Source organism: Neovison vison, chromosome 8, assembly GCF_020171115.1.
Source record: "Neovison vison isolate M4711 chromosome 8, ASM_NN_V1, whole genome shotgun sequence".
NCBI classification, from domain to species: Eukaryota; Metazoa; Chordata; class Mammalia; order Carnivora; family Mustelidae; genus Neogale; species Neogale vison.
This window is the reverse complement of record NC_058098.1, coordinates 5,952,229-5,965,897: the sequence shown is the minus strand read 5'-3', so window position 1 is coordinate 5,965,897 and position 13,669 is coordinate 5,952,229. Positions and strand designations below refer to the sequence as shown.

Genomic DNA, 13,669 nt, shown 5'->3' with positions numbered 1-13,669 from the left:
GTGATTAAAAACATGGCATCTTTGTCTGATAAAAATTACTTGATAATGAGTTGCCTTTCTGGAACCCTACAGAAATGCATGAATAGGTTTAGTAGCAGGAGCAAAGGGGGCCAGAGAAGCATTTTGAGTCATTATTAATGCATGGAGATGTCATCACCTTTGAAATTTAGGAAGAAAACTGATCAGGTAAAACATCTATGTGGTAGTAGTTACTTTTTTCTTGTTTATAAATCCTGACTCCTGCTTTCCATAAGAAGTCGTATCGTTGCCTGTTTAGAAAGCCCATTTGCTTTTGAGTAGTGTTCTAACTCACACTGACATTAGTCCCTTTGCCCTTCTGCATCATTATTACCGATGCCATACAGACGAAGCATGGACTAGGCAGCCTTTGAGCTCTCCTTGTGTTCTTATGCTATGAGCCAATAAAGGTTGTAAATGCTGATTACAGGTTGTGAATTTTAAAAATGTATTTATTTTCCTTTCATAGTTTCTTTTCATTCATCCCGCTTCAAAAATAAAAAGCAGTCACTGCCCAAATAAACCAAGTTACAGTGTTTTTTGCCAGGTCAGTAAACGCTTGTGAATAGCCCCAAACATGAAATCTAATGGCATAATTTTAAAGACATTTTTATAAATTATGTAATACTTTTTATAAACACAAAAACTTGCTATAATGAACACACTTCCTGTCTGGTCTGTAAAATAAACAATACCTAGAAATTCAGCAGGAAGGAAATACCTTCCTGAAATTAAAATAAATTTAGCTACTTTTACAGATGTTGGCTCCAGGGCACCCACGTACTGTAGATTGTGGCACTGTGTGACAGCTGCAGTGGGGGGAGGTGGTCTGAGGGCTTGTGCTCTTCGGGGTGGTTTCTAGGCTTGGGGTCAAAGTAAAAGGTTCTGGGTTCGTGGTAGAACTGTTGTTAGCCCCGCTTCGCTGACAGATCACACCCCATGGAAACTGTGGCTCCGCCCCAGGGAATTGGCTCTTTTCAGTAGTTTGTAATAATTAAATGAGGACAAGTCCCATGTGCAATCCGTTGTCCTTCCGGGCCATCCCTGAGCTAAGTGTTTTCGGTCCCTTCTGCAGCCCCGGGCGTGTGAGCGGGGCTGCGTCCACCTGCTGCCTCTCTCCCCACCACCCCGGGTCTGGCCACGCAGAGCTCAGGCCTGTGCAGCTGCAGCTTCCCGCCCGGGTGGCCTCTGCGCTGCAGAAGCCACTGTGCCCTCCGGTGCCCAGGGCCGGGGCCGGGGCCGTGGGGTGGAACTTCTTTGTCCCTGCTTCCCCGCAGGCTCTTCCTGGCAGGCCCGCCTGCCCCAAGAGTGGGGCTCTTGCCTGGCTTTCACAGGCCAGTGACACCCCCCCGCGGGCGTGTCATCTCCGGGCCAGGCTGCCAGCCCATCCTCTTTAAATGGGTGGCGTGCCCCACCTTCGGTTTTGGTGTTTTTCAAGTGTGAGGGATCGGCAGATCACATAGAAGGGCAGGGAGACTGGTTTTTGTATCCTTTTTTCCCGTCTGCAAAAACTGTATTTAAAATATTTATTTTAAAGGTCTTAGAAAGGGGCAGCTGGGTGGCTCAGTCAGTTGAGCATCTGCCTTTCGCCCAGGTCATGATCCTGGGGTCCTGGGATTGAGCCCCATGTCGGGCTTCCCTGCTCAGTGGAGAGTCTGCTTCTCTCTCTGTAACGCCCCCCCCCACATGCACGCACGTGCTTGCTGTCTATCACTTTCAAACACATAAAGTCTTAAAAAATAGTAATAATAATAAAGGCTTTAGTAAGACTGGCAGTGGGGCACCTGAGAGGCTCACTGGGGCAAAGTCTCTGCCTTCAGCTCAGGTCATGATCCCAGGGTCCTGGGATTGAGTCCCACATGGGGCTCTCTGCTCAGTGCAGAGCCTGCTTCCTCCTCTCTCTCTGCCTGCCTCTCTGCCTACTTGTAATCTCTGTCAAATAAATATAAAATCTTAAAAAAAAAAAAAAAAAAAAGACTGGTAGTTATCCTTGTGTTTTATGGAGCAGATATGAAGATTGTTTTTCTGGACTAGACCTATTTTTTACTATTCCAGTATCTTCTTTCCTCGTGTGTTATTGGAGTCACACATGGTTCCTGGAACTATGTATTATTTTGTGTGTAAGTGAGAGCATTCGAAGTCTCTTTTTATTTTATTGTCAGTTACTGAAATTACCTGTCCAGAGTCTTACATTCTCTAATAATCTTTTAGTGCCTGCATTCCCGCAGCTTTTGGGAGACAGTCAGGGAATATGTTCAGTGCACAGATAGCTTCTAAACAATGAGTCATGTTTTGAAGATCATACGTTCAGTTGACCGAAGCCATGACATACAAGAGATAGTCAAGAATCTCTTTCGGGAGAAATAACTACCAAAGTTGTGATTAAGGATGGGGTTTAATTTTTTCCTTTTTTATAGCGTTAGAATCTATATAATAGCAGAAATGATTTTCAGTTAATAGTTCTCAAAATGGGCTTGTTTTGCTTTTTATGTTTTTGCCCGAGCATATAATATTATCAGGGAGTTACTTCAAAATGCATTACTCCCCTAATTACTAGACCAAGTATGGTTTTCTTCTTTTCTTTATCCAGCCACAGTGCCCACCGCCCTTCACCCACCACCCGCCCCGCCCCCCACGACAAGCCTTAACAGCCAGAAACACAAGTGGGCAGCATGGGTTCGGTAGCGGGTGTTACCAGTAGAACACTTTCTTTAAGGGCAGTCATTTTTCGTTTGTTAGGATGGGATGAATTTTAACGACTTTTCAGGGGAGTTGACAATATCCTGTAGAAGCTAACTCTTTTTGATGACTCTCTTGTACTTAGTTTTTGGTAATATCTGTAAGTAAACAAATAATAAATGGGCATCTTTAAAGAGGAACTTAAAATATTTTGCCACATATTCTAGAATATTATTGTTTCGGACCATTAACCTTAGCTTGCCCAGATTAAACATTGTAGTCTCCATTTGCTGGACCGAAGATGGGGGATAAGGTAGTACCTGCCCCATAGGAATGCCAGGACAGGAGTCCAGGAGCAGGTGGGTGTGAGTTTCCTGCTGAGCCTCGCCGGGGATGGACACTCAGCTTGAGCAGGAATGGGGTGCTTAGTGTTGACCCCCAAGATTGAATGTCGATGGTATCATTTACTGTAGGTTTGTTCTAAAAAAATTCACTTCAGCCGCAGCAATGAAAATTTGATGCCTGTTATTTTTGTGGTCTCTGGGCTCAGAACGATACCCATAAGTTAAAAACATTTGGTTTTCTTGAACTCTTTCTGTTTAAAACATGACACTAGTTTTGAGTTCAAATGCTGTTCCCAACTGTCCAGCAAAACAGATGTCTTAGTCACAGTAGGTATACAATTCTCAGCTCCAATATGAAGAGGAAAACTTCGTTTTAGGATATCCTACAAAAAACCCCCCACAACAAAAATAGCATGTGTATGATTGGCACAAAGTGAGGACTGAGGACATGGCCTTGATGCCGGCTTAGTTGTTACCTGCTGTGTGAGGAAGGAGCAGCTGGCAGCATTTTAAATTTAAAAATCTAATCACATGGGTGCCTGTGTGGCTCAGTCAGCTAAGCATCTGCCTTCGGCTCAGGTTATGATCCCAGGGTCCTGGGATCGAGCCCTGCATCAGGCTCTGCTCTGAGGGGATCCTGCTTCTCCCTCTCCCTCTGCCTGCTGCCCCTCCTGCTTGTGCTTTCTCTCTGTCAAATAAATAAAAATCTTAAAAAAAAAAAATCTAATCTCAAACTTGAAAACATTCTACTTTTATTTTCTTTGGCTGAAACAAAGACCTGAGGGCTGGTTTTGAGAGAAAAAGATGCCTGCTACATCTGCATTGAAAAATACTACTCACCTCCCAATATTCTGTTTTAGAACTAAAGGGAGCAAAGAAAAACTTTTATTTTCATAATTGTACCTGCTCAGCCTCTGCCGTTCATGACCCGGACGTAGTTAGTGAAGCACTTTCCAGAAGCCGCTCCTCAGATTCCGAGGGGTGGAATGCTGCCGCGTCCGTGCCTGGACTGGTTTTTTGCTCCCATCGGTGCTTCTCTTCCCGTGGCTTCCGCTCAGATCGCATGAACGGAGTTGTTTGGCCGGTTTTGTTACCCTTTCATCCCTGGAGGATTTTATTCTTGTTGGCTCTGACCTGAGGTTTGAAAAATAGCATCTGCTTCTCTGAGGGTTTCTCCAGGACCAGGTCACCGCCTTCCGAACACGAGCGACGGCAGCCTGGCCCAGGCGGAGGGTGGCAGAGTGGTCTGGCGTCCTGAAGCCTGGACGGGATCCTGGCAGTCGAGGGGCCAATTCTATAAACGCTTTTAAAAGTCAGAGGCCAGATGTGGTTATCTGAGCCTTTTTCTTTAAAGGGGAAAATAATCAAAGTCCTTTAAAAATCTTTTTTTTGTTGTTGCTTCCTCAATAGCATTCGGCATAATCCAAGCGTTTCAGCGTGGCTCTGCAGAGGGCCTGAGTTCAGGGACGCAGGGGAGCTGTGCCCGGCCCGCGGCCTGGGGGCTCCGCCGGGGGCAGGCGGGGCCCGGGCCCGGGCTGAGGGAGCCTCTGCGCCGCCGGTGCGGCTCTTCCCCTCTGCTGTTCTGCGCGGCCGGATGCTTGTGCTCTTCCCTTTCCCTTCTCTGGCTTCAGCGCGTCCCCCACTTGCTGTCTCTCAGCTTCCCGCACAGAGATCTGAGAAGAGCGGGGCCAAGCGGCGGGAGTCACACGCCTCCTCTTGAAGGGGTCCAGGCACTGAGCTTGACATTTAGTCAGGGGGTCCTGATTCGCTTCACCTGGTCGCAGGTGATTCGAGCTGCCTGTCGCTCTTCTGCGGAACAGGTGTCGCTGTTGCCATAGGAAAACTGCGCAACTGGGCCGATGAGGTCGAGTCTCTCTAAGCTCATGGGACCGCAGCGTGGCTGTGTGTGGCAGGTGCGCTCTTCTACGCAGACAGATTCGTGCCGCCTTTCAGTGGGGGTGAGACCTTCTATGTGTTTGTAGGGAGATCTTCAGAGGCCGGGAGGTGAGGTTTTCGGGCAAAAAATCGGAAAAGGAAAGGCTATCGGCCACTGGTGCAGTCTCGCACAGCTGTGTCCCCCGTACCGTGAGTGCTTGTCGGAAAGGTCAGCCTGTGGGTGCTCGGGAACCGGGTGCTTCGCAGTGGCCCGTTCCGAGGGGATAGGATCGGTGCTGGACTCACCTGGGACCTCACATCCTGAGCCTGCGGAGGGGAGGGGAGAGAGTCTCTCAGCAAAAAGCCGTGGAAGAAACAACTGAGAACACAGGGGCTTGCATACAGCTTTATGCTTCCGTAGCTCGAAGGGAAATACAGACTAAAACCAAAATTATTGTGAGAAGTGCACCAAAGGTCAACAGGCCTAATGTATCAGCTTCTTACACAGATTGGTTCAAGTAAAAATTTTTTGGATGAAGATCCTAATACGTAGGGGCGCCTGGGCGGCTCAGTGGATTCAGCATCTACCTTTGGTGCAGGTCATGATCTCGGTATCCTGGGATCAAGGCCCTGTGGGGCTCCCTGCTCCGCAGAAGCTGCTTCTCCCCCTCCTCCCACCCCGCTCATGCTCGCTCTCTGTCTCTCTCAAATAAAGTCTTTAAAAAACATCCTAATAGGGGCACCTGGGTGGCTAAGTGGGTTAAAGCCTCTGCCTTTGGCTCAGGTCATGGTCCCAGGGTCCTGGGATCGAGCCCCACATCAGGCTCCCTGCTCAGCGGGGAGCCTGCTTCCCTTCCTCTCTCTGCCTGCCTCTCTGCCTACTTGTGATCTGTGTCTGTCAAATAAATAAATAAAATCTTTAAAAAATAAAAATAAAAAACATCCTAATAAGTAAAGTGGACCTACAGCATATACACGGAATGCACGAGGGGCAGTAGGAATGCGGTGGGGATTTTTGTTTCTTAATCAAAGCCAAAAAGGAACTATCTTCTTTTACCTTTCAGAGCAGTGTAAGTGTTTTTGTTCCTTTAAATTATATGGTGTGATGGGAAGTCTTACATGTGTAGGGAGTGTAAAGTTCATATGACTTTCACGAGAACTATTTGGCTTTAAAATTTTATTCCCTTTCATCCTTGTTTGAGGTATTTCTTTGGGTCGTCTTTTCATTTATGCATAGAGCGATTATTTCCTGGTGCCCAGTGTGTACAGGACTCGGCCGCAGCAGAGGGACGACCAGTCCGTCCCTCTCGGGGCCTCCGGTGTGACAGAGGGAAGCACTAATATAAAAGTCAGTACCCACGTACGGGCCCACGTTCATTTACTACGTGTCACAAAGTATTATGTAGGAAACAGACTTCAGTGATGGAGAATAAACGAGTCCCACAAGTGGGGTTTTGGGGTCTGAGATGTATGCCGTTGGGTGTTCATTGCAAAGATTATTTGTAAGAACAGTGATGGAGAAGCCGCTTTTCCATTTGTGCAGGATACAGACCTGCAGGCAGAATAGCAGAGTAGCATATTACCATAATTCTACCCGTTCTCTGGGCTGGCTTGTTTTTCCCTAATGCTTAAAAAAAAAGTTAATATCTAGAGATTATGGATATATCATTTCTTTTTCTTTTAGCTTAATAAGCACTTTCTACATTGTCAAACTCTAAAATAACTGTCTGCCTGCCCTTTTTAAGAGTGTATTGTGATTTATTTTCCCCATCTTGGGGGCATCTGAGTTATAAGTGATAAAAGGAGGCTAATTTAAAATAAATACCTGATCTCAGCTGTGCGGTGACTGTACACCTAGAAAAATGCATTTGCAGGAAAATATGAGTGTTTTTTGCTTATGATGTGAGTTACTTTATAAGCAGAGCGGGTCTGTCCCTTCGGGTCAGCCGTGTCCCTGCTGCAGCCCTCCCTCTCCCTTCAGTCCCGAGAGGAGAGCCCTAGGCTGGCAGCGGGCACTGTGGATGGAAAGCTGCTTCCTGCTCTGGCTTCATTTGCTCCCAAGGAATGGGCCACTCACGCAAGTTCCTGGAGGCAGAAGCCTGCCAGGGTCAGGCACCCCCAGCAGGACGGGGCCTGCTGCCCTGGGAACTCATGTGCAACAGGGCTCTAAAGGGCAGCCCTGTTCAGGTCCCAGCAATTAAGACCTCGAGAGCGTGGGTTTAGTATTAATGGATCTTTTGAATTTGGGGGAGAAAACAAGATATCTCAATTTTTAGTATGAAAGGTGCTCCTGACTTTTTATGGTTAGTGGCTAATTCAACTTTAAAACTAGAACTCTGGGCACAACACACCACAACTGTAGGTAGAATGGGGTCCACAGTCCGATCTAGACAACCAAACAGTCACGTGTAGAGGAAGGAGGGAGGCTGCTGACTGCCGACTCTCCAGGAAGGGGTGCGGAGAACTGGTGGAAATCAGCCACGGAAACCCCAGGTGGGGAGGAAAGGGGGGCAGGCTAATGGAACAAATGGGGACTCCTTTCTGCCTCTTGGTTGTGTGCTCGGGAGGGTTATTGACGCCATTGCCCCAGCCCCGCTGGGCCGTATCCGCCACGTGATTCTGTTCCTGCAGATCCTTTTCACTCCCTTCTCAAGAAGCAGATCCCCAAGGGAAGGCTCTACCCAAATCTCCCCCGGCGTGGGGCTTCCCTGAGGGCCAACTCCTGCAGAGCCTGGAGGCCTCCCTGCAGTGATGGCGACAAACAAGCTCCTTTTCTTCCAAGGCAGTCCCAGTGAGGTGCTAACAGCCCCCCTTCTCTTGCGTAGGACTTCCCTGTGGCCCTCCTCTCCTCTCGGCTGTGTGGGCCCGAGGGTGGGGTGGGGGATCTCTGCAGCTGGGACATCTTACCAGGTCCCTCCTGGGAAAGGAGGTGTCTTAGGTCTGTGCAGTGGGTTTTGGGGATGAGAACCACAGTAAATAACCAAGCTAAGGCAGCCCCTGGGGGGCCAGCCCGTGTCCAATGGCTCTCCTGTGTGTGGGGAGGTGCTGGGAAGAACTTGGCAGCTTTTAAGAAGAGCACTTCCGTGTCTTGTGCTGAGAATGTGTTGTAGAACAGAGATTCTGGGTCCAGGAGGTCTGTGGCTGTTCCTCTTCCGGGCAGGATAGGCTTTCGAGGCCTCCCTGGGGTCAGCACGTCGTCGTGCTCACGGCTCACGCTTGTCCCAGCAGGCTGGTAGGGCTGTGTGGCCGATGGTAAGGGACAGACCTGGGCAGTGTCAGCAGAAATCGTGGGCTCTCCCTCCGTGAAAGGGCACAGAGACCCACTTTGTCGTCAGGACACATGCAGCCATGTGTGTGTGAGGTTTCTCCCAGGGAAGCTAGTTAGAAACGCAGAGATGCGTCCTGGAGACGGTCTGCATCAGGACGGGTCGCGCTCGACCAGGAAAGCGCAGCCCGCAGCTGTAGCCCCTGGGGTTGACTGTCGGGTACCCAGCCCTGTGCTGCGCTCCCTTAGCCGTCGCCCTGAATTCTCATCTCCTCCCAGCCGTGCTGGGACTTCCGTTTACTTCCCATTTCACAGATGCGGTAACTGAGGCCCAGAGAATGCACGGGTGTGTCCGGGCCTTGGGACCCACGGGAGGAGGAAGAGCCCAGAACAGAACAGATGCTGGCCCCAGTCCTTCCCTCAGCGGGGTGGGCTCCCCAGGCGGGCCTTTGAAAATGCAGGACCCCCACCCCGCCCCCACCCCCATGGGAACGAGAGTGGGCAGCGGCCTAGGAGAGAGCTGAAGGGCAGCCCCTGCCTCCACACAGGTCCTTCCGCTGTCCTGCTGGGATGGAGCCCAGGTTCCCCCACAGGCAGCGTCCGCATCACCTGAGAACGCGGGAGATAATGCGGGTGAGGGGCCCCACCCCGGAGCTCCTGAACCGGACACCGGCCGAGGGTCCTCTCGCTCCCGGAGACCCTGACGCCAGGTCAGGCTGGCGAACGTCTGCTGTCTGCTGGGACAGAGGCTCTGCCCGGGGCCAGTGGGGTGCGGCGGGCACAGCACGGGCTCTCGGGGAGTGATCCTCCCGAGGAGAACCGGCAGCAAGTGCTGACAGATAGGCCGGTCCCCGGCACAGACGTGCCCTGCGTGCCCAGCAGCTGCCAGCCGCTGTGAACGGGGCCCTTCTCCTGCCGCCTGGAGGCCGGGGCCGCGGGGCACATCTGGATGGAAAGAAGCCCGATGCTGTTAGGAAATGGTGGGCCCCTTGGGTGCCTGGGTGGCTCAGTGGGTTAAAGCCTCTGCCTTCGGCTCAGGTCATGATCCCAGGGTCCTGGGATCGAGTCCCGCATCGGGCTCTCTGCTCAGCAGGAAGCCTGCTTCCTCTTCTCTCTCTCTCTGCCTGCCTCTCTGCCTGCTTGTGATCTCTATCAAATAAATAAATGAAATCTTTAAAAAAAAAAAAAAAAGAGGAAACGGTGGGCCCCCTTTGGGTTCGCAGCCACCAGTGTGGGGCTGGCCTCACAGAGCCCCTCTCGGGCCTGCCATGCTGCCTGCGTACACAGAACTGGCCAGAGCAGGGCTCAACTCAAGCCGGCTCAGCCGAGACCCAGGCAGGAAGTTCTCGAGGGTTCGCAGAGCTGTGGTTGGGCTCGGGGAGCATCTGGGGGGTGTAGCTGAGCGGCCGTCCGCGTGCTCACGGAGTCTCTCCTGTGTTCTGTCCTCTCCAGTGCGGGGCCGCCTTCCAGGAGGAGGACGTCATCGTGCTCAACGGCACCAAGGAGGACGTGGAAACGCTGAAGGGGAGGATGGAGGAGAGGAGGCTGAGGGCGAAGCTGGAGAAGGTAACGGAGCCCTGGGGTCCATCCCCGTCCCTGGAGTCTTCAGCTGCCACCTGCTTCCTCTGCTGTGGGGCCGTGGCAGACCCCGGGTCTGCACCGCGGGGGCTGGCTTTTGGACGCGAGGTGATGGAGGCGCTTGTATGGCCTTGACCGGCCTGGGCTCACTGGCGAGGGGCACGACGGTTCTGCCCTTTCACTCAGTTGCTTCATTTGTGACGTGGGCTGGTGACAGCACCTGTGTGGGGCAGGGTGCTCGGGAGGGTCACCAAGATCGGGCCTGGTTGCAGCCTGTTGGGGAGGGGGTGCGGCCACCACCCCCACTGTACTGTGCCGGCTTTAAGAGTGTGGGTGTGTAAGACTTGGACAGTAGGAGTGGACAGCACATCCGGAGAGCCTATCCGTCCAGGTCTGAATGTCCTGCGAATCCCCTAGAGATCTGGGGGGCCTCGGAGCCTGCAACCCCCACCCACTGCTGAGGCGCCTCAGGTAGTGTGGGGCTGAGCAGCCTTCCCACGCCTGGGGGCCGCCCCCGGCCTTCCTGAGCCCTGCCCGGCCTCTAGTTGCGAGGGCTGCCTCTGCTCTTTGAAGGGAGACCAGTGCTGGGGACCCACGGCCACGACTAAAGCTCTGTGTGGACACAGACATGGTGGGAAGGCTTTGTTCTGTGGCCCTGGGCCTAGGATCCTGTTCCATAAGCAGTGGATTCATTGCCTCCTGACGTGGCCTAAGGACCAGGCTTAAAACAGTTTATTAGCTAAGAAGTCCTTCTATGTGCCATCCGTTGCGGGTCCAGCAGCAAATTTTTTATTTCTTAAATATTTACAAATGATCCCTGTGATTTTTGTGAACAGCAAGTTTTTCATTCTTCAAAGAAAACAAATTAGGGCACCTGTCTGGCTAGTCCAGAGAGCTCGGAATGCTAGATCTCCAGGTTGTGAATTCCAGCCCCACGATGGGTGTAGAGATGGTTCAAAGAGAATAATTTTTTTAAATAATCACAATTTTAAATTATAAAATTAAAAATACAAAAGAAGTTAGCTTCAGGGCAAATGTGGGAGAAATTTTGTGATCAGAACTAAGTCAGAGGAATGTTTTGAAGCACTAGGAAATGCGTTTCCGTGTCCTGAGGACAATAAAGTAGTGGGGGAAATTGCCTGCCTCTGTGGGCATCCATGTGTCAGTGATGTAATCATCAGAGATATCTCGGAGTTGTGTTTTTCTGATCATCACAGAGGGAAGAACAGGACCCTACACCCCCCAGAATGTAAGTGCACTCCTTCTGTTGGTTTTGTGTGATTTTGTTACCATATGAGCAAAAACGAAAAAAGCTTGAGAGAGTTTTGACAGTTATCAGAAAGGATCTGCTGGTTCTTCCTTGCTGTCATTGATCAAGCTCAGTTTTTAAAGAGCGCGAAAGGGGAAGAAAAGTGTTTCCGAGGCTCCTGGCATTTGTGTCGTCATTAACGGAGCCGCTGCGGGGAGCGGGCTCCAGTCCCAGAGTTCCCGCTGCGGTGTTGAAAGCCCAGTGGGGCCAGCACACCCCTCTCCGCAGCTTCTGGGAATGCCTCGTAGATACTGCTACCAGGATACCAAAATATTTCCCAAATATACTCTCAGCCGAGGACAGGACATGGCACTTCTCCGACTTCTTACTGCTCTTGCTTTTATGAGCCTCAGCTGGGAACGAAAGGCTCCAAAACCCCGTTGTCTTTCCTTGAGGACTGGGTATCAGCCTCACGGATTTGAATGTGGGCCTTGCATGTGTGAAGCAAACGGGAAGTTTCTACATTGTGTAGAAGCGTTACAAGTCATTCTGCCTGTCTGTATTACAAGTTCAAGGTGTGCTCCCCCCAACTTCTAGTGACCGCAGCCTTCCGTCATAATTAGGCCGTGTGTCGTTAGCGCCACCTTTTGGATACTTAGGAAAGTGCATGTTAAAGTAAATTGAATAAACATCCTTCTGTCCCTGCTCTGAATCCGTTCTGACACAGCTGTGCGATTTTAGAATGGTTAGTTCCGTTTCTTGAATTTTTGCTGACCAGTGTCGTTATTCTGAGTGACAGAATTCTAGTGCCTAGAAGTCTTAACAGGAGTAATCCAGAGTTTAGGAGGATGGGCTCAAGTGTCCTTTAGCATGGTGTCAGGTCTTTGTTTGTTCTCAGGAATCTCTGCACCCAGCGTGGGGCTCAAAGCCATAACCCCATGATCAACAGCGGCGCGCTCTTAGACGGAGCCAGCCAAGTGTCCCTGGCCTCAAGTCTGTGTGGTGAGATAACAGCTCGACCGCTCTGAACGCGAGAGGCCCGCGTGCGTGAGGCTCGGTGCGTCTTAGACGGGCCGGCCTGCGGCGCCCATCCCTAAGCTCGCGGCTCGTGGACTCGCTCGTCCGTGTGCCGTAGTCACCGCTGACGCAGGTACCACCGAAATCTGGCGCCGTCATTTAAGATTTTTGAGAATGTGGCTTTGGGAATATAAGTAGAGAACCACGCAGATCTCTTCAGCTGTATTCCTGGGGGAGCAGAAGCACGAAACTGGAAACACATGCCGAGGGTCGCGGTTCAGGACTCGTGCGGTCAGAGTCAGCTCCAGGACGAGCGCCTCCCGCACACGGACCGCATCGGCCTGTCAGTGGGCTTTGGGGCGGCGGCGGCGGCCACGCTTCCGCCGAAGTCGAGTTCAAGCACATCTCGGGTTTGCTCTTTCTCTTCACAGAAAGCAAAGAAACCCAAGGCGGCAGAGTCTGTCTCAAAGCCAGGTGTCAGTGAAGGTAAGACACCAAAAGAGGGCCATATTTCTGCAAAAATAAGTCTGTGGAGCTGTTTCTTTCAAAAATTCATGCTTTGGGGGTGCCTGGGTGGCTCAGCTGGTTGAAGCCTCTGCCTTCGGCTCAGGTCGTGATCCTGGGGTCCTGGGATCGAGCCCCACATGGGGCTCTCTGCTCGGCAGGGAGCCTGCTTCTTCCTCTCTCTCTGCCTGCCTCTCTGCCTACTTACCATCTCTGTCAAATAAATAAATAAAATCTTTTAAAAAAAATTCATGCTTTGGGGGCGCCTGGGTGGCTCAGTGGGTTAAAGCCTCTGCCTTTGGCTCAGATCGTGATCCCAGGGTCCTGGGATCAAGCCCGAATCGGGCTCTCTGCTCAGCGGGAAGCCTGCTTCCTCCTCTTTCTGCCTGTCTCTCTGCCTACTTGTGATCTCTGTCTATCAAATAAATAAAAAATCTTTAAAAAAAAATGTCATGCTCTTGCTTTGTTTTTGTCTGCCTTACTTTTTTTATTTTTTAAACAGAATTTCCAGGGCCATCAAAAATTAAGACAGGGAAGCCTGAAGAAGCCAGCCTTGACTCTAGAGAGAAGAAAGCCAGCTCAGCTCCCCGGAGTGCAGGTGGGTCCTGCTGAGACAACAGGGGCTGCTGGGAGGGCTGCCGACCCAGGAGCCGATGTCCCAGTTCCACCGGAGCAAATCTGAAAGCTCGAGCTGATCCTGTGATGTTTCTAGTAGTCCCTGAGCTCTCTGGGAGGCTGAGACACAGCCGCTCTACCCCAAAGCCTGGTTGAAGGAGTCTGGCCACCGATGCTACTTGTTTTTCTGTTGAGTCCGCCTCTGGTGCCGGGCTACCCAGGTTGCCCAGGGAGCCGGACTCAGACGAACCACGAAACTGGTTAGTGGCCCGAGGCTCGGGGCATGGGCGGGAACGTCCCTGATGAGGCTGGGGTTTCACGTGCACCACACGTGGCACTCCACCAGCCTTCCCTCGACCTGCTTCTCGCCAAGTGTCAGAGGGACATTTGACGCATAGCCCAGAAGTCAGTGCGTTTCTCCTGTCCACCTTTATCTTAAAGGAAAGATAGATTTCACAAGAAGGAAACAGATTTATTGTTAGGCGAAAGGAGGTGTGATCCTGTGTCGTGAGTGGCACCCGCCAT

The 13,669-nt window shown here is 51.3% G+C and overlaps 1 protein-coding gene across 2 annotated transcripts in view; it reads left to right on the top strand.

Moving 5' to 3' along the window:
* The window catches only part of RTF2 (replication termination factor 2), a 40,526-nt gene that overhangs the window by 25,716 nt on the left and 1,141 nt on the right, over positions 1-13,669 (top strand). For both annotated transcript variants that reach the window (XM_044262785.1, XM_044262784.1), the window contains exons 6-8: positions 9,634-9,747; positions 12,457-12,511; positions 13,032-13,127. In XM_044262785.1, coding sequence (XP_044118720.1) covers positions 9,634-9,747; positions 12,457-12,511; positions 13,032-13,127 — 265 coding nt within the window. The remainder of the gene's footprint in view (positions 1-9,633; positions 9,748-12,456; positions 12,512-13,031; positions 13,128-13,669) is intronic.